Here is a 22,493-nt window from a genome sequence, read left to right on the forward strand (position 1 = left end):
TAGTGCAAAATCCAAATACTAATTTTCCAAATATCATTTACGAGTACATACGTGAATGATAGTAACAAAACGCTAATAGGATTTAGTCCTTAGCGTTGTAAGGAAAATTTCTTTCTAATTTATTTCTGAGGATAAAAATAAATAAATAAACCTTAATCGATAGATAATGGCTTTATTTGGTGAGAATCCGTCATAAAAAATTGAAAACGATATCTTTTATTTTATTTTCACAAATTTTATTTAAATATGACAACCGTTGTTTCGATACACAATATCTTCTTCAGATGTTACGGATAGAACACACAAATACATCCAGATGTTTTCTATTTGTAACATCTGAAGAAGGGTATGGTGTGTCGGAACAAATATCGTATTTAAATAAAATCTGTGAAAAAAAAAACATTTATTGTTTTCATTTTTCAATTTTTTTTTTTTTTTTTTTTTTTAATAAACATTATCATAAATAAGCATAATATTATTATCATATAAGCATTATCATAAATTTCCAATAAATTTTTAAGCTAGATTTAAAAACTACGTTTTCTTATCATTTTAAATTCAGAAAAATTACATAAACTTTAATAAAACCTCGTTATTTTTTTAATTTATTTATGTTCATGCTTTATAATAGTTATTTGAAATTATCACAGATAACGAAAGTTTTTTATCCCATTTTTATAAGTAGGTCACCATACAGTCATAGAAAAATGCAAATATGAATTGTTTTCCTTTCGCGTAAAATATTTTTACTTTTTAAGGTAATTTTTAACTTTGCTGTTCATTAGATAAAGTACAAACTTTCTCTCTAAGAAATTCATAAGTTCAATAATTCAAATAAAATCGGTTATTTCCGTTCCTAAATCATACAGCGATATTTTAAGTAGTATTATACTTATTTCAATAATTTTGTAAAGAATATCTAACTAGTAATTTAGTTTAACAAAGAAGTTTTCTGCAGTAGAATGAAAGCAGTGGGAATGTTAAAATAAGTATTGTACTTTTTGCTGCGCTGATTTAAGAACACGTCTTTTTTTACTGCTAAGTTATAACGGTTTAACTATGGAAATGAGAACGGTAGTTCGAGTATAATGTACGGAGTTCTAGCGACAAATTTTTACCTTAAAAATTGTTTATACATACTTTCATGTAATACTATAGTATGTCTCACCCTTGCACAGTACAGCAGTTGAATGGCAAATCAGATTTCATGTAACCGTATGGCGTTTTTCTATCAGATGCCGCCCGATCCCCGCTGACTGGACGGCTGGAATCACCACCCTACCATCAAGTACGATCTTATTGGTAGATTTTTTCTGTTTAGCCTCCGGAATCACCGTAACGTATTAGAAGGTGAATGAAGATGATATGTATGTATGTAAATGAAGTGTAGTCTTTTACAGTCTCAGGTCGGCCATTCCTGAAATGTGTAGTTAACTGAAACCCAACCACCAAAGAACACCGGTATCCACAATCTAGTATCCAAATCCGTATAAAAGTAACTACCTTTACTAGGATTTGAACCTTAGAACTCTCGACTTCAAAATCAGCTGATTTGTAATGACGAGTTGACTACTAGAACAACTCAGTTGGTTATTAGTAGTACTAGATCTGAATAAAATGACGTCATGTACCTTCTTCATCGTTCACGGGCCATCCTGCTCTTATCGACATTTCGTGATGGGCCACTAAGCAAAATTTAAAGCTGTTCATTCACCAAATTTCCAGCTGCCAATCAAAATACAATGCTTGAACTGTGAATGAACTAATTAGCTTCCATGAAAATTTCAACAAGGGCTATGGGTCTTTGACGAGAACGGACTTGGTACAATGGCGGCTAACCAAACCTTATTTCAGTCATCCGGCTCCAACCAACTTATTGGTAGAAGCAACACCGCTCCATTGATAAGAAACAATCATCCCGATTTGACCTATTCTAGAACCATATCCTACGGAGCGTAGAAACTCAAGTTTAAATTGTTGAGGCCTTCGTCGTAAAGTCAAATTAGAACATAGGACTAACTGAATAGAACATGCCATTTCACCATGGTTTTAAAAATCCAATATTCTTGCCTGTCCTGTTCAAGAAAATAGTATTATTAACCACAAGAAATCAATACTTATTCCTTTATCAAGGTTACTATTTTGATGTAATCCTAAAGTAGTAGCTAATACGTAATCCATTGAAGTAAGAATGATAATGCAAATATATTCAGTGAAAACATTATTTAACTGTAAAGCGTTGAAAAAGAAAAAAATTAAAAATTTACGATGACAGAGAAATTACGTTTTATTTCATTCTAAAATTTGTGTTTTGTTTAAATGAAAATATTATTCTTCCCATAAGTAATGAACAATTTCTCTATTTTCTGAATGTTAAACGATAAAAATTCAAATTATTTAACTGAAAACAACAGTTTAAATATTGAAAAGATTACATTAAAATTACCTCAATAAATTATTTAAAATATGATGTTATATTGAATTTTATAGCATGAAGATTTATGATCAACCTTGAATACAATCTGTACCGATACAAAATACTGAGATTTTAAACAGATGATTATGATTTTATTTTGTTCCAAAATACTGTAAAAAATTTATATTTTACAAGAAGAAAAGAAGATTTTGTTCTTTATGTAGAATTTTATTTCCCAAACATTAGATTATTCAATTATTTATTTCATTTTTCTTTTAACATTATAGTAACTAGATAATATTTTTTGACTTTGTTTTATGAATTATAATAAAACTTCCAAAAAATATATCTTTACGTAAAACGTTTTTATATAAGTTAAATTACTTTCAGTCAGAATATATGTCTTAAGAGGATATATGAAACTTGAAATACTCGATAAGCATCACAGCTCTATTTTGGATTTTTGTGTAATCCTTGCATAAGGACAATACCCAATTCTTGGGTAGATCCATACACATTGCCATTAACTACTCCTACAATCTCGTATAAAGAGATCCACTGGACATTTTCCAAAACCTACCTCTATACGTTAGTTCTGTAATAGTGTTCCCGCCGTCAAAACAGGGCGAGAAAACTGTTTCCTACCAGCAGGAGTAGAAAATGAAAAACTTGTTTTGAGTAACCTCATTCGAGATAGCGTTTCAATACCTGTAGATATTCAAACTGTTGATTATTCCTTAGGAGATCGGAATACCTTTACACAGATGAATGCACCATATATTTAAAACAATGATTTTCGATCAATTGTTTTAATTATAATTTTGTTTTTTGCTTTTTATTTTAAAAGCCCTGAAGAACCTATCCTGAGTTCTTCAAAAAGGAAACCTCGTTCATCCTTAAAATTAAGTGGCTAGGAGAATGTTCCAATTAAATTATAATTTACTCTCAGACCCGCACTAGAGAGTATAAGTATGTAAATGGGGAACTAAAGTAGATTAACGGAAGGTTTTTATACTATTTTAAGAAGTTTACCAAGCTTAGGCGGAATAACTTTGGCGGTTTTTTGCAATTAGAAGATAGAGAAATCAATCTCATAGAAGCTGCTAGAAACACATCTTATAAATGGTCCCCAGTAATTTTCTGCTAATGGTTAGTAATATACATTTTCAATCTTCTATGTGTAATTAAGTTAAATATTTTTAAATTTTATCTATTTATTTTGCAGATGTTTTGGTAAACGTACAGCAATTCTCGTTAAAATATCTTAATACATTAAAAAACATATCATGGTGGACAGGGAGAAAATGCACTGATGTAGCATTTGTCCATTTGAATCTTTTTGTTTATTCTGATGTCCTGAAACAGTCCCTTAAATTTGGATAACTCCCGGAAAATTTTGTATACGTAAAATACTATTTTATTTTTAATATCTACGATATTAAACTTGAAGTACACAAGATATTACCCAGTGAAATAATCACTTAAGAGCATATCTTTTTTTCACCTTTAACTGGAAAGTTTTTTTTTTTTTTTTTAAAGAGATGTGTCCCTTCATATCCTTATACCATTTATAAATATATAGATTTCCCTTCTCATAAATTTTCTCATTTTCCTTATCTCTATTTTTTCGTAAATATTTTATGATTATAGTCTCGAGTACGAAATTAAAATAATGATAGAATCTGAAATTTAAACATGTTTTATTATTAGAATGTAAGAGTTCAACTCTAACCACTTTACTAACACCAGATTTTTCCTTTCATTTCATTGTCAAAAATAAATTGACTTACTTCAGAATAAATAACTTAATTTCTAGTATTTATCCTGTGATTCCTTTACATTTATTTATCGTCTTCTATAAATATTACTTCCAATACTACTTTTAATGTTTACTTCTATCCATAATAAGCTCTTTTCTCACCCTCTTTCTCTGATATCTCCTTTTAAAGGTATAATTAAACCTTTATCACTCAGATACTACAAACCAAATCTTATCTTGAATTAATGCTGTTAAAAAAAATATTATTTTTTAATTAACAAAAGTGCCTAAGAAAAATATTACCTTAATTAGTCGAAATCTCGAGATACTTAGAGTGACCTTGCTCTACAGTTTCATCCCCTTGACCTTTTAAGTTGAAAATTAATGTCATTTAAGATAAATTATTCTATGAAACGAAATTTTGTAGTTGAACGAATTCAAAATTTTCTAGTTGTATTTAATTTTTCAGTTGAGATCCTATTATCATGTGTTATTTTTAAAATATGCCAAATGATAAAATTATGTCAATTAATAAAAATTTACTATCTATTTATCTTTAAGAAATGTATGAAATAATGGAAAATAAAAAATTACGAGTGTAGGCAAATCGCTTACCTTTTCGCTCCTACATTCTAGACTACTTCTCGTTTTTCTCAGTTTTATGCTTTAAAAGTCCCATTAATTCGTTACTCATTGTATAAGAGAATGAAAAAAAAAATCTGTTTGTTAATTATTTATCAATAATCCTTATTTAAAATAAATTATACTGAAATGTTTATGATTGCAGTAATACCCGCCGTTACCTCTTAGGTTCTTTTAATATCATATTTAATTTATAAGATTATAAGTAAGAACATTCTCTAAACACTGATTAAAAATCAATTAAATACTAAAATTCAGCCAACAAATGACGGAAGAGAGACCGTCTCAGCCTTTCATCAGGAAGGTTCCAGGAGGGGATTTAAATCATTCTTGGTATTTTTTATATGGGAAAAAAATTTTATTCCATATTTCCACGAACAAACTTTGAACTTATATGATGAATTATTATTATTCAAATAAAGACTATTCTTTAATTCTTGTTGTAAAATAAATCAACCAACCATGATTTGAGATTAAAGTTAGTCGATTAAGAATTAATATATTCTCTGATTTCCTTTACGTATTATTAATTCATATCTTTTCCTAAAGTCTCTTACAGCAGATTTTGATATGCTTTAATTAATACTAAAATACTAAAGCTATTCTGTTATAAACAAGCGGCTGTGGTATAACAGAGCATGTCATCAATATTATGATTTTAACAAGTCTTAGGTAAAGATAACATTAATTATGTCTCGTTGGCAAAATTAATACCGCGTCGTTAATGATAGCTATTGTTATACTACAACACAAAATTTCTTTAAAGAAGGATAGTTTCAGTTCTTGTAAGTATTTAAGCTGTTTAATTTCTTTTAAAAAACATATTAAGTAATTTTTTTTTTTACGTGACCAAATTTACGATACTTTGAAGAAAGTATAGACAACAAAAATTTTAGTTATTTATTTTTTAATTTTATTAAAAAAAAACGTGAGAAATAACACTGGAAGTAATAACTTGTAATTTATTGGTATCAAACTTTTAAACTTTTTTTTGAATGCACCGCTCTGCAAATGTTTTCTTTTTATTATGTATATAAATCAATCCGGTTGGTCTAGTGGTGAAATCATCGGAAATCATTTAGAAGTCGAGAGTTCTAAGGTTCAAATCCTAGTGAAGGTAGTTAATACTGATTAGAATACTAGATCATGGATATTTTTTGGTGGTGTTTTTTGGTGGTTGGGTTTCAATAAACCCCACACGTCTCAAGAATGGTTGACCTGAGACTTTACACGACTAAACTTCATTGAACTTATACATATCATCCATATCATACTCATACATATCATCCTCAGTCATCATCTGAAGTAATACCTTGCGGTGGTTCCGGAGGCAAAACAGAAAAAAAAATTATATACATTTTTTTTCCTTTTAATTTACTAATATAATACGTTTAATAGTTTTAACTAAATGAGGCTTCATTAAGAGAAAGTTTGTTTAACCAATATCCCGTCGATAAAAATTGTACCCTACTTAAATCTTTACTTCCAACTAATTAATTTAAAAATGTTTATTATTACTTCCTTGTACGAAGTAAAGGAAGTATTGTAATCGCGAAAAATTTTGGTTTTCAGATTTACAATTTACTTATAACTTCATTGTTCAGGAAACTGATTGTAAAACTGATTGTAAATAAAGCAATAACAAAACAAAAAAATTTATTTATTTATTTTTTTTATTTTAATAATGATAGATAACCTATTTTATAAATCATCTAAGATATTTAAAAAATATTTTTTTTTAATATTTTACGTATACATAAACTTTGTTTATAAATGCAAATCATCCTACATTTAGGGAAGTAGAATGTAAAGTTTTTTTTCTAGGATGTGTAGTATGAGAAGAAATAGAGTTCGAAAAAGAGAGAACTCATATCTTATTCTCGCTGTGACTCAACTAACTCAATAACTACCTTATACACTTGTTGCTCCCATTCATCTCTTTTTTTTTTACTCATTTTTTAAAGAAAATTGATCACCAATTTAAAGATAAATAAATTAAATTGTGTAAGTTATTAACTAAAAAGACGTTTTTAATTTTAAATTTGAACTGTAGGTATGCGTAAAATATATTCTGTAATATTTCAGATCATAGTGATATGCATTTTTTTCAGTTTTGCATAGTGATTAAAATTATCAATTTTTTGAAAGGTTGTAAATCAAAGAGGAAAGGGAAATATCAAATTAAATTAAATTACATTCTCGTACTTTTTTTTACCTTGTTAGCTAAAGCTGAATTAAAATATTATGTGGATTAAAACTGTATTTCTTTTTTGTTTAAAAATACTTCAAAGTTAATATTTATTTAAACTAAAGCAACTCTGGTATTTTTTTTTTTAGATTTTCTTGATGTCTTTGTTGTGCTAAAAAAAAAAATCAATAACTAATAAGTCAAAAGTTTGTCTAAAGACACTATTATCAAGGGAATTATTAATAATTCTATCAAAATGAAAAGTTTCATTACTCAAAAGAACTACATAAAGTTGTCAGATGAATTTAAGGGCTTCTAACGATAAGATAAGAGAAAATGTTTAATATTTCTTAGGAGTTGTTTGAACTTTTTCCGTATTTGAGTGTTAAACTTCGAGAATTGGTAAATATTATTTTAATACCGGGGTTTTCCAATTGTAATTGTATGCTGGTGAAGAATATTTTACAGTAGCAGTCTATGCGCTCTGGTAAAACGTATGATAATATTCTATATGATATAATAGAGCGGAAATAAACAGTAATAACCTACACTAGTAATGATTTATAACAACCTAATTAACGTCAAACTCACATTATCGTACTTATTATAATCCTCTTATCAACAGCTAGTTTAAAGATTTTTTTTTTTTATTTATTTGATCATATTATTCATAAGGATTTTTTTTTTAAATTAACCAAATACAAAATATGATTGGATGAACATTAGTCAACATCGTTTTTAAATAATTAAAGTATAAAACCGGTGTTTTCCCACTGGATAAAAGCAGTGAAAACAATAGACTATTTTATACGGACAGAAGTACCTTAAATATTTTACTTTATAAAATATATTTATAAATATCTCCTAGTCTTTCAATTCTTGGTGAATTATGTGAATCGTCTTAGTAACAAAAAGATGTTCTCAACGTTTTTTTTTTTTTTTGTTTTTGATAGTAGTGATGTCCGTTAACTGTAGTCTGATAAACCGGGTAAAGTTTTCGTTTATAGGGCTAAATCTTAGTTGAATTTCAGACTGATACCAAGCTAATAAATCATCGTATTTTCTATTTATTGAAAAAAACCAATGGGAAACAAATTCCTTAGTCCACTTCCCTGTTAGATCTGGAATAGTACCTTCTTATTCTTTGGAAGCTATTTCTATAAACAAATTTTGTCCCATTTCAGATCACACACAAACGTTGCATTATGGCAGTCAGTATAATTTTATATCAAGTCATATTTCATCTTTCTAAAGAGTTTATGACGAGTTTCTCTGAAAGTAATCATTTACAACCTAATCATTTCAGATGATTAGGTTGTGAGATTAAACTGATATTGTACATTTTCTATCCTAGAATCTATTTGTTTCCCAACATTTTATTCTTCAGCTCTACTTAATAAATCTTGGTCTGAGAAATAGGGATGTAATAAACTATATATAGGAAGAAAAGCTGTAACTACTTACGGGCTTCTATTCAAAAAGGTTGTACCAGAACATCAGAAAAATCAATTAGTATCTATATTTTTCCATTCGATAACGGATTAATTTTTTTGAATACTCACTGAATCAGTAAATCTTCATTTATAAAGCTGTAGAGTGATAAAAATATCTACCGTAAGTAATATTCTTCTCCGCTATTTTCCTCTACATCTTTTAATGCTCTAGATCTGAATATGATATAAATAATAAATAGTCATTGTTTCAATCTACCTGAATTAAATAAAATAATTTAACTTTTCTTTCAATTTTTATTTAAATCTTAAAATAAACGAAATTTCTTTATATGTATAGCTACTACTTTAACAATGTAAACATTCTTTTAACAATTTACATTATAAATATTTCTTCCATTAATTTTTATTTTTTTCAGGGGATTCTCAAATGCGAGGTCCAAATTTCCTAATGGAACCGCCGTCCAAGGTAGAATTTAGTAATTCAACAGGAGGTTGGATAGATTGTTCAGCCTCTGGTTCACCCCCACCACAGCTCGACTGGTTATCTGTCGATGGAAATAGTCTCGGTGATGTACCCGGAGTACGTCGTGTTCTCCGTAATGGAACACTAGTGCTACTTCCGTTTCCGGCCGATGCTTATCGTCAAGATATACATAATACTGTTTATCGTTGCGTCGCTTCTAATTCACAAGGACGAATTATCAGCAGAGATGTCCAAGTTAGAGCTGGTCAGTACAATTTTATATAATTTTCACAAATGTATTAATTAATATCATAATAACAAATGCAGTTTCTTTTATGTATATATACATGAGTATTTATAAAAAATATACCAAAATATAACTTACATTTTTTTATGTTATTGGTATACTAATTACGACGTAGGATTCTTATATGCCTAAAATACTGCCGTCATAATTACTCGTGTGTCATTATATCTGTTGGGTTATGAGTAAAATATCTCTTATGAAATTTGAAAATTTATTTAATTTTTTCAGTAGAAAATCGTTGGTTAAACTTTTGAGTCTCTACAAAATTCAACTCTCTTTCAAAAAAAAAAATGTAAGGCAGTAGTAACTGATTGTTAGCCTGTAGTTGGTTCGATAATAACAAAATAAATATTTTCATGATAATTTGCTCTAAATAATGTAAGTGTTTTTTTTTTTTTTTTTTTTTTAATAACTATTCTACTAACAAAATAATTTACCAGAAAATTGTAGTTATAAAATGACTACTAGTGTATATATATATATATATATATATATATATATATATATATTATCCTCTTTAAATATTATTATCTGGTACGTTATTTGATGATTTTTAAGTTTTGATGTTTATTGTTAGTTTCTATGCTTCATTTTATATTCCACTTAAGTTTTATCAGAAAAATCTGGCAAATAGAGATATTCTTCAAGATCAGGTCAAAGACGGATAAGGGATAATATTTAATGTACATAAATATCTCTGCATAAAGTACTTTACTAAGTTTATTTGAAAATGTTGTAGATAAGACACAAAGTATATAAAATCATGGAAAAGTTTTTTTTTTTTACGAAAGGGTAGATATTCCTTTAAGTTTTTTTTATTCTAAAAGAATATAAAACGAAATAGAAGTTTTGGTATAAAAGTTTGTAAAATTATGAGCTGATAATGTAAGAGAAAATCTACTTTTCTACAAACAGAATTTTTAAAGGACATCAACTGAAGAAGGATAAAACTGGGAAAATAGAATTTCAAATCGTATGTATAAAAAAAGGAACGAAGGGTAAAACTGAATTTAGTCCCTCTGTCTAAAAAAAAGAAAGTTAAGTCAATACTTTTATATTTTTTGTTCAGGCCATCAAGAGTCTTGGCAGATAATAGGCACACCCACGTAAAAAAGTTTACGAGTAGTCATCATAGAGTGCTCATTATTAAAGTCCCTTTCTTTACTTTAATAAAAATTGTCAATGTCTTACCACCACCCTAACTTTTTATAACCTTAAACCTCATACTATAATTTGACTGCGTCATAACTTTTGCTTGTCTAATTCTACAGTGACCTACAGAATAACAAAAAAAAAAAAAAAATGTATATATATATATATAAAACTATAAACGAAAAAACTGCAGTCCTAATACAGTTTCAAAAATATATTGTAGTGGAATGTTAGTTTTCTCCTATTTAGATGGTAGGTTCTGGGTTAGAATCCCAAAAAGATATCTACTACAATAATCAATTCTCATAAAAATAATAGGATAAATATAACTTGGTATAAATCTGTTGTTATTCATACGAATAAATAAATTAACTTGCTAATCAGCCCTCTTTCCATCACTAACACGTCAAGGAACTTTTTTTTAAATTGTAAATTTTCTTTAATAAACTGCTACATTAAAAATGCTCGTACCATTTTGATAAACGTAAACATGCGTTTCTAAGGAATTGTAGACACAATTAAAATCGAGAGTCCTAAGATTCAAATCCTTACTAAAGCAGTTACTTTTATACGGATTTGAATATAAATCGTGGATGCCAGTGTTCTTTGGTGGTTGTGTTTCAGTTAACCACACACATCTCAGGAATGGTTGACCTGAGGCTGAACAAGACTGCACTTTATTTACAGTCATACATATCATCCTCATTCATCCTCAAAAGTAATACCTTTCGGTGGTCTCGGAGGCTAAACAGAAAAAGAAGAAAGCAGGATAAAACTCACTGCACATGAAGTGTAGCTTGAATTTGTTCTATTTAGGATTGTTTTTCTCCAATTACCGTTTATCGTATGTGTGTGTGTGTGTATAAATATTAATTGTATTAATTTTATGTGTGTGTGTATATATATTAATTGTATTACTAGTAAACGCACTTAAAATATATCAATTGATAATTATTTTTAGGCAGATAACCAGATTTACAAAGAAAATTCATATTTTTTTTAAGCATAAAATGCTGTAGTTGGCAGTCTTCATAAGAAATTAAAAAGTTGTTTGATAAATCAGTTGATAGGCTTCGATATGTCTATCTATTTATTTGGCTATAGTTTTGTATGAGCCAAAACCATCTTAGAATTGCATTACTTACCACAGAAATAAGTGAAAATATATATTATGAAAATAAAAATATTTAAAAAATGTTTTTCATTAAAATCCGACAACTGTGACAAGCGCAAATGAGAGCTTCAATAGTGGCTGGACGGGACAAAAAGGAAGCAACTGACGGTCTCTACATGACTTTGCGTGACAAATGGCGGGGTTCGGACAAAGGAGGGTGGACTTATGGGCTCATAAGTGATGTCAAGAACTGGGTGAAACGGAAGCATAATAACAAAGATTATGAATTCACCCAGTTCCTGTCTGGACATGAATGTTTCCGGGACTATCTGTACATGATGGGCAAATTCAATGCAAGTAACTGTCATGATTGCGGCGGGCTGAATACAGCAGAGCATGTGGTGATCTTTTGCCCTATATGGCGTGACTTAAGTAGCGCTCGAGGATCAGGGTGTGTAGAGGGCTAAAAATATAATCGTGGTGATGCTCAGCAATAGCGACAAATGGGAATGTGTCTGGACACCGATCGCAACAATAATAGGAGAGAAGGACAATGAGGAGAAGCGATGACAAGTTGAGGAGATGCGGATGGATAGAGACTTGGAGTTCGATGACGGGTGATGAAGGGAGGCCAGGTTCTCGTGGTGGGCGGCGGAGACTCCTCGGAATCCTCGCTCGTCGGTCGTCCCCTGGGGACGCCTTCCGGTCATCTAGATTTGGATAGTAGAGTGCCTGGATGATCATGCAGAGGCTGTGTACATACCATATGGTTTAGATCCAGCCCCTACATGACAAGAGGGGGAGGATTTTAACGGGTAGAGCCCCGCTCTGCTTTCAGTGCGGGCCTGACGGCGGTTGGCAGAGCTTTTTTCTCCCCCTAATGAAAAAAAACTCTGTGACAATTTTATTTAAAAGTTTTAGCACAATTTCTTTCACTCTGACGTATAAAAACAAGTCTACAGCACTCAAATATAATTAGTATCTTTTTTATTAGTAATAATTTGTAAAATGTTAGTAGGTGAATGGAATTTAAACTTTCAGCAATTAAAAGATTAATAAAAATTTCTTTAATGACCTTTGATAAATCCATTTGACCTATAATAACATAATATTTTGAAATATTATATTATTATAAAAAATTATATTCCCCCGCGATTTGTAATTGAATTACGTCCATGCAGCATTTATGGATAAAATTGATTCTCCATTTCTTTTCGTTATATTTTCTGTCGGGTTTCTGTGAATTTAGACGACACTGTTAGGTATCATGATGCGGTTAACAGGAATAAAAGCAGTGTGGACTATAGGTTCCTGCATAATACTAGCAGATACCAGAACCAGTTCTTGCTAAGTTACGGAAGTGCACCCTAGATGTGATTTGGTGAGAGGAACTGCATCTGAGCCAACTCACGGGCTTTTAATTCAATTTCTTCTCCGGTAATTGCACATTATTCTATTTATTTATTTTTTTCATTTCGGAGGCTCTTCAAATTGTTTTTAAGGATAATTTTCTTTTTTGCTTTTTTCTTTTTTATTTTGTTCTACCAAAGTCTGACATAAAATTACCTATTATTTTTTTTTTTTGAAAACCAAAAAAAATTATCCAATTTTATTTAAAATAATGAAACTCCTTAAGTTTCCGTTTTTTTTTTTAAAGATCACGAGTAAATTCTATATTAATCCGGTTTTCAATTATACATTATGTTTGTTACCAATAAAGGGGTAGTGTTAATTATTTGTATAATAAATTTATCATTGTAATATAATTTAAGACTTCCCATTTATTATAATAGTTATACGAAGTTACGAGTAAGGTAGTGTTAAATGAAAATGTAACGCATGAAAAACTTTAATCCTGATTATAACACATATTAAATAATTTATTAACACCTTCTCATTTTAGGTTCTTATAATTTTTATATCGTATGATGATGCCTTAAATTACTACAAGAAATAACAAATGTATGTTCAAAAGCTGAACTCTCTTGAATTAAACATTAATTTAAAACGTAAAGAATTAGACTGGAAAATATTTTCATTAACTTTTTTCTCTTTTTCCGAAAATATAAATACGTAACATAACTGTGATGTGTATATATATTAATTATGAAACGTAAAAATTAAATTTACTTTGTAAGAAGTAGATATGTAGGCAGTTTCACCTCTTAATTAACTTTAATTCCGTTTTGGAAAAGTTTTGGCATCATGAAAAAATCTAATACTTAGTGAAATTTTTAATTAGTTTTTTGGGCGGTTTGAAACACGGTTGATTTTTATTTGTTTCAATTTCTTTTTAATCTTACGTATCGTGGTGTCTATTCAAAAGTAAGTTTCATTTCATTCAGTGACAAACTTTGTAGGAGTTCATTAACTCAAATTCTTTCTTTTTTTACTCTCTTAGTTAAAATGAAATGGTCTCATTAGAAGCAATTTTTACTTTTTACTTACTTTCATTTTCTGAGAAAATTATTTCTTTCTTATACCAAAATATTCAGCACTGGAAATTTTATTTTAATTTGAAATATATTACAAATTATTTTGTGTTATTTAATACAAAGTTATAATTATAAGGTAGTTAACAGTCTATTACTTTTATAAAAGTCATAAAAATAATCTTTTAAAAATTATAATAAAATCTAATAAACGAGATATATTAAAAAATAATGTTCATATTCTTTTGTATATCCTTTTCCTAAAAAAACTATTTATATGTTTCAAAAATTCTCCATAAAATTTTACAGAATAATCAGCCATCAGAGTTACCTATACAAAAAAAATTTACCCTTTTAAACAAATCACCAGAGCTATTCGGGTCTTGTGATTACGCCATCCTTTAACTTGTTATTAAGCACAACTTTCGTTTCATTTATTTTTTAAAAATAAATTGGCAATTATCAATAAATTTTATTCAGATTTTTCCAAAAATATCTCAACTGGATTTAAATCCCAAAGATGCGAAATTAGTCTCAACATAAACGTTCGGCGTTAACCGACAATCACCCTGTTTTTGAATGAAAAATAATGGGTTTTTAAAAATTTCTTCATTTATGTCCGGCTTTACGAGAAAACTTTTCTTTTTGAAAAATAAGCTCGAATATGTATTTTCTATTCAAGGCTTTTTGCAAACTTGTGTAATTTTTTAATGATACTTTTTATTAATTACTTTTTAATAAAGGTAATAAGCACATTAATCTCTGAAAGGGGCATTTGATTGAAGTAAAATTTTACACTCATAATCTCACCAAAATCTCGGTAGAGTTTCAAACATAAGAAAATTCGCACAGAATTTTAAACTTTATGTAAATACTGTGTATATCTTTATATCAAATATTCTTCTGTTTCCTTGCTTTTTTTAATGTAGAATATCTTTGCTTAGTATTGTCCAATACTTGTTGTTTTCGCGTTGTAAACTATTTGTCTTCAGCACATCATGATGAATCTTTCGTATAGCGACATGTCCAATTTTTCTTTTAAATTAAAATATTATGTAAAATCTACATAACATTTATTTTATGTAGAACAACACATTTTTAATTATTTTATATTAATATTGAAATTTATTATTTAATCATTTAATTAAGAAATTTAAATACTATGAGAAGTTATAAAAAAAATATTTGCGTTACGAAGTTCAAACATCATTACAGTTTATATACCATTCATATAAAGAGGATGTTAATTAGTGAATAATAAATATTTAGACTAAATATTATTAATCTTTTTAGAAATACTCTAAACTGAAATAAAGTAAAACCTGCTAACAGGTTTAATAGAATACTAGCTGGACAGGCTCCCTTTGCTTGAAGAACCATCTAGCCAGGGTGCTGTACCCCCTCATCTCTCGACGCGTTCGTTATCCTCATGTTTGTGAGAATATTAAGAATTTGACATAAGTATTTTAAGAAAAGATTTATTATTGTGTAAAGAATATTTTTCTGAACATTTTGGCGTTTTTATTTTTTAAATAAGCCTAAGGATTGAGTAGATATAGAATTTAATAATTTTTAATAAAAATAAATGTTTAACGCCGCTTCATATTGATAACATGCAGTTGGCTTGTATGTGTGTTTGAGTGAGGTTGTGTTAGTTGCCAGTAGTTGCTGCTATTGGCATAGAGCGGACTACGTAATGGCCGGATGCGCGCCAACGACTCTCCCCGCTAAATGATGTTGTTACTTTTTTACTGCTAAATATTTACTAATAATTCCTTTCTTTTATTAATAAAATTAGATAAATAGAATTAACAAATAATAGCAAGTAAATAAAAATACAAATATAAAATATAAGTTAAAATAATCTGCGCTTATAAATTAAATTAAACAATCTGTAAATTAATTGACAACAGACTATTTCTAATGGGACAGAGTCGTGGAAAGAGCTGCGTGCAGCCGCCCAACTCATCATCATTGGTCCGCTCTGTGCCAATAGCAGCTAAAATAAAAATGTGAGTACGTACGACATACAAAAAATTTAACAACAAAACGCACCATTATTCTTTATAGAGAGTGATTTTGTGTTCTTTATATAAGTCGATGATAATTATTTTAGTGTCATTACAATTAACTTTATCATTATTATTCCTCCTGTTGATTTTGAACCTGTTCACCCAATTAATCCTTTTCCACCTTTTTCTATCGAGAATAACTGGACTGTGGTTAAAGGAAGTAGAAAAATCGAGGAGGAAAGTGGTTGAAGGTAGAACGGCTAAAATGAATAATAAAAAATCTATTTTTGGACCTGCTAGTGAGACCAATCTAGTAAGACCAAAAAATAGATCAGTTTTTGTTACTATAGGCGATCGCTCTACTTTATCTGATGTTGTTCGAAATCTGGTGAAGGAGTCTGTAGGTGGTAATATTGTCTGAACTAAGCTGAAAACGAAGGAGGAAACATCTTTTCATCTCTTTCCTGATATACACTTTCAGAAGGTCATGTCTGCTGATACATCGCCTTCTGGTAATTTGATTTTGCCGTTCTATGGCTCGTTAAGATTTGAGCAGAAATGTTGTACCTTTTGTTATTAAGTCCAAGGAAGACGTAAGACCGGAACAAATATATAACTTGGAGAAGGATAAGGGAACCTTGGAGAATGTCAATGTTAGGAACAAATAATGGCTATAAACCGGTTAACATTCTGTTATCAGAACGTTAGAGGATTGAGGACAAAGTCTGAGGATGCTTCAGTTAATGACATCCAACATCATGTAACCACAGTTACGGAGGCAGTTCTCCGTAAATAATCAAAGGATCATATTGAATTATTACAAAAAATAATTTTTAATGCTTATAAAGTAAAAGATACGTACAGATTTGTTCTGTTTTAGTAGATAGCTTATAATTCGATTTTGTGAAATTTTATGCTATGTGGTGAGCCAATTAATTGAAACTCTATTTTTATTCCATTCTATTTTTATTATTAGTCTCTTTATAACATTTATATATTTTCAGCCTGTAAAAGTGATATTTGTCCGATATGAATAAAATTTTATTATGATCCAGGAATAGGTTCACTGATTATTCAGTTAAATCTAAACCTGTATTATTATTATTATACTTATTTATTGGTCGATAATTTATTTTATCTATATATTTATTATATATAGATAATAAATATATAGATATTATTTTATATATATTAAACATATACTATATACTAAACATATATATATATATATATATATATATTAAGTATATACAAAACATATACTATATATATTATATAGTATATATTTGGAGTGTCGCTCTATATGGAAGTGAAACTTGGACAATCGGAGTATCTGAGAAGAAAAGATTAGAAGCTTTTGAAATGTGGTGCTATAGGAGAATGTTAAAAATCAGATGGGTGGATAAAGTGACAAATGAAGAGGTATTGCGGCAAATAGATAAAGAAAGAAGCATTTGGAAAAATATAGTTAAAAGAAGAGACAGACTTATAGGCCATATACTAAGGCATTCTGGAATAATCGCTTTAATATTGGAAGGACAGGTAGAAGGAAAAAATTGTGTAGGCAGGCCACGTTTGGAATATGTAAAACAAATTGTTAGGGATGTAGGATGTAAAGGGTATACTGAAATGAAACTACTAGCACTAGATAGGGAATCTTGGAAAGCTGCATCAAACCAGTCAAATGACTGAAAACAAAAAAAATATATATATATATATTTATTCTTTATACAGCATCGATTTTCCAATTTTTGCATCACTTGGCAAGTTATCATTTCAAACGTTTTTATAGAAAACATCCACCTACCTTTGTTTTTTCATTTTTATTTTTATTAATTTTACGAATGACTTATCACAGTAATTGTATCAAGACTTTTTTAATAACGTTTATTTCCGAGAAAATAATTTCCTTTATCTCCAAAATACTTCAAGAGATAAACATTTAATTATAAAATATATGCTTGGGTGGGTCTCATTCATTTTTTAATATAAGAATATTAGATACCGATTTATCAGTAAGAATAGATTTGAAAACGAGAAGGAATGTGCATCAAGTTTTGACAGGAGGGGAGTAAATTATTGTCAGATGGTGGGAGAATATAGCTAGAGAAGAATCCCCCTATCATTGTGATATGTTACATTCGAATTTTAATTTATACAAATTAACAGACCAACAATTATCAAAAAACTTAGCTGACTGAGAAAAGAAGAAAATAAAATTCAGGTGATTGAAATCAAAGATTTTAAGAACCACAAATCAGTAAGAGAATGTCTGTGATGTAGAACACTAAGGAAGAGAACTGAACTATTAAACTGACAGTTCTAGTACTTTACAGACAATGAAAAATTAAAGAGTCGCCCAATAATATTTTGATCTAAATATTATTCGAAGACTTAAAAGGATATGGATAGCTTGTATAAAGAAAGATTTGAAAATGAGAATACGATGAATGAAAGATTTCATGGACGATTATTGGAAAGACAAAAGTTAAATATAGTTTCATGATCCGGTCAACTATTCAGTAATAATTGGGTAAAGGGAAAAGACGATAACGAATAATTTTTATTTATTGGAGTTACAAACTATTCTTGTTTCCACACTTCAAAAAAAAAAGAAGTTCTCAATTTTATCTTTATTATTTCTTATTTATATCTATTTAATTATGATATTTTTTCTATATTTTATAGAGGGAATCATTCTGATATCCTCGTTTCTTCAATATTAACAACAGTGGGATATTTTATTTAATGTAGAATTATTACATGGTCATACAGAGAATTAGTAGATATTTTTTATCTGTATAGCCTGATAAACAAACAAAAGTAAACACCCACACCCACACACCCACACACCCACACACACACACACACACACACATATATATATATATTATGTGTGTGTGTGCATACATATATATATATATATATATATATATATATATATATATATATATATACATATATGTGTGTGTGTGTGTGTGAGTGTGTGTGGGTGTGTGTGTGTGTGTGTGTGTGTGTGTGTGTGTGTGCATATATTTATATACTAACATCCTCCGCGTCGCGGCTTTGCCTCCCTGTGTTTACTTGCATTTTCTGTCGCAGTCAGAGGAAGTTTACCAGCCAGGGCTAAAATACCCTTTCCGTCTGAACCCCCTTTGTTCATTAAACCCTTACTTGTGAGAAGAATAATAAAAATTAAAGCCTATTTAATTAATAAAAACTATCAGTACAAAACCCACTAATTTCAGTCTCGGCTTCGTTTGCGAAGTACATAATGAGAATTACAGACATAAATTATCGTCATAGTGTTTTACCAGATCTCATAAAGATTGATTCAATTACGGTAGGCAATTCAAATAAACGAAAAATGAAAAAAACAACTTTTATTTTTTTATCCTTTAAATTATGAAAACTCAAAAAACCCGAAAACTGTTTTTAGATATTTATCTGAAGAGTATTTGCAAGCCCAAATCGAATGAATATCTCGTTTATGAAAGTTGAAAATATGACAAATTTGCAATCATTTTTGTAAATATTTTACCTTTCTCCACTCCTTACAAGGACAAATTTCAGAAAATCTAGAAACTGGTTTTTACATAGACAAATAAATATTACATACACAAAAATCAAGTTGATATCTTCATTAGTTACAGAGAAATACCACAAATAGTAAAATATAATGTTACCCATTTTAAATATATAAATAAAGAGTTTTAAAAAATCATGAAATTTTAGACATTTACATGAAGATTACACACACTAAAAATCAAGGTGATATCTCCCTTTGTTACTGAGAAATTAAACAAAATATAACTTTCATTGTTACTCCATTTTAACCCTTTAAAATCGGAATTAAAAAAAATATTTGTTTAGTATACACTTAATTTTAAGAACATCAATACAAATTTTCATCAGTTTATGTTCAGTAATATTAAGTGTTTTCATGGCGTTGATTATGAATTACTCACGACATGTTGTTTCACAAACACGCGCGCGCGCACACACACACACACACACACACACACACATATATATATATATATATATATATATGTAGCCTTTCTCCAAAATCCACGCAGCTTTATTTCATACTCGGTAAATATTAAGGGTCGTTTTCCCGAGTCCTTAATTTTTTTTGCTTTTATCAACACCCTTTTGAGTCTCATGGTGCCGTCTTTTCATAAAAATGGTTTTTTATATAATCCTATTCATGTTTTAAATTAGAAATAAAATTGAAAAATAATACATTATGTAATCTAAAACTAATAATCAAACTGACAAAAAAAAACAACTTAATAATAACTATATAGTATTATATTATAATAGTATATTATATCCACCTAATATTACAGAATTTTTCTTTAAATTTCAAATTTTGTAGTAGGTGCTGAATAAGAACTGATTATATTCGTAGATTGTATAAAATATTTGTTTTCATTCACTGTGTAATCCATAAAATAATCTTCATGAAAAAAAATGAAAAAAGTCGATCACGTTTCAGTAAATTCCAATTTCCCTTAATACCTCATAAAATAAACAATAAGATAAGAAAGAAGCTATATAAATTTTTTTATCAATAAATTCTCAAGAAATGCTTCATTATTCTTAATGTATTTTACTGTAATAAAAAAGAAAATAAAAAACAATTTATTCAAAGTTGTATGTTTAAAGTTAAACTAAAGGTTTATATCCCATAATATATTCTCTGATTGTTTTCAATTTTACTGTTGTTACATATTAACAACAAACTAATTTTGCTAACTTTAATTTCTCATTTTATATACAAAGTATTTCTAAAATGGTGGGCTGGCTAGACTTTTTCGGATTCAACTAGTAAAACTAAACAAAAAAAATCCTTAGGAAAAATGGCAATATGTCCTTCGTTCTCCCCCCTGTCCGACATTTTGTCATTTTTATATAAAAATTTATATCTCAAGTTCGAATAGTCGAATCACATAATATTTGGTAAGGGTCTTGGTAATAAAGTATTAAAATTAGCAAAAAATCATCGCAAATTATAAATGGCGGCTATATTTATTTTTCAATTCGTTATATCTCCAAAAATATTAGTTTTATCAAAAGTTATGTTATTTGCTAAAATATTAATCCTTTTATTTTGAACCAAATATAATTTTATTTTTGAAAATCGGTTTACAAATAGCTGAGTTACGGCAGCAAATTATGTGTCTGTTTTCATGTCTTCCACTTAACGTTCAATTCGATGAAATATTAATTGTTTTTATTTATTTTTAATTCTAGTACTGTAAATTAGAGTCAAATTAAGCCATAATCTTTTCACAATGATAGATTTAATAATTATGATACAAAATAACATCAATTTTCTCCCATAACTTGACTATTTGTTAACCGATTTAAAAAAATAAAATGTCACTTTGTTCATAATAAAAGTCTTAATATTTTAGAAAATTACATAAATTTGGATAAAACTAATATTAATAAAGATATAACGGATTTTTTCATTTTCCTTTATAATTACTAGTATTTTTTCGTTTAAAGTATTATTTAATTTAGTAGTTGTTACAAATACGTACAATTTTTTACTTTAAAGCTTTTTTCCAAATCGTCGTTGATCATTCTAAACAATCCTTCATAGATGTGTCAAAAAATTATATACAGATCCTAAACCATTAAGCTGTCAATATAAATTGTCAGAGAAATTTTTAATTTAACAACTTGAGCTCTTTTGTCAAAAATGTTGGTTTATTTTATAAAGATATAACTTGACATTTAAAATCGTTAAACAGAATGACATTTTCATGTCAAATGTATTATTCAACATTAAAACATCGAAATTTATACGATGCTATATCTTTGAGTAAGTAGTAATTTTTATTACATAGAACACCTTTTCTGAGAAATGCAAAAAGGAGGTAAAAGTGATTTTAATATTTTCTTTTTTATCAAAATATTTATTTATTTTAGGGAATGGTTGAAATAAACTCTATAAATTTTAAATATGTAAAAACTAAAACAAATTATATTAAGTTTTCCTTCCTACATCATTTTTTTTTCTGGATCAAGAAAATTATAAAAATAATTTCCTGTGAGACTTATTTAAACGACAATCTAATTAATTTATGGAATTAAATTATTAAATAATATTATAAAATTTTACTCGCACTTGAGGTCACATCAGATGAATAGTGCTGTTGATCTTACTTTGGTGACAGCTGATGTTATTGTTGGAGGTTTTTTAAGCTAGACAGAACTGTATGTAGAATATGATGTAAAAGTATGTTGAGTTAAGATTTTTTTTTGTTTGAATTGTATTATTTGTGTTTTTGTATGTTTGTATATCTCATAGCCTCTGAGTGTGTAACACATTCAAACGTTATAAAATATATAAATACACAATGAAAGATAGAACGAGTACACAAAAGAAGATGCCATGCTATTCTGTATACGTATAAGATATCAAAGTCGTTGTTAATGGTAGTGAATTTCTGATTTTTTTCTACAAAAAAAAAATAGCTACTAGAACTTTAAAATTGTCACTTAATCTTTGTTTAAATCCTTTAACAAAGGATTTAAAT

General features: G+C 28.4%; 1 protein-coding gene across 1 annotated transcript in view; it reads left to right on the top strand.

Annotated features, from left to right (window-relative positions):
* The first annotated feature begins 8,883 nt into the window (after positions 1 to 8,883).
* Positions 8,884 to 22,493, top strand: part of Dscam2 (Down syndrome cell adhesion molecule 2) — a 462,957-nt gene continuing 449,347 nt past the window's right edge. The window contains exon 1 of the mRNA XM_075372643.1: positions 8,884 to 9,187. Coding sequence (XP_075228758.1) covers positions 8,887 to 9,187 — 301 coding nt within the window. The 5' untranslated portion in view covers positions 8,884 to 8,886. The remainder of the gene's footprint in view (positions 9,188 to 22,493) is intronic.

Source organism: Lycorma delicatula, chromosome 8, assembly GCF_047948215.1.
Source record: "Lycorma delicatula isolate Av1 chromosome 8, ASM4794821v1, whole genome shotgun sequence".
Taxonomy (NCBI): domain Eukaryota; kingdom Metazoa; phylum Arthropoda; class Insecta; order Hemiptera; family Fulgoridae; genus Lycorma; species Lycorma delicatula.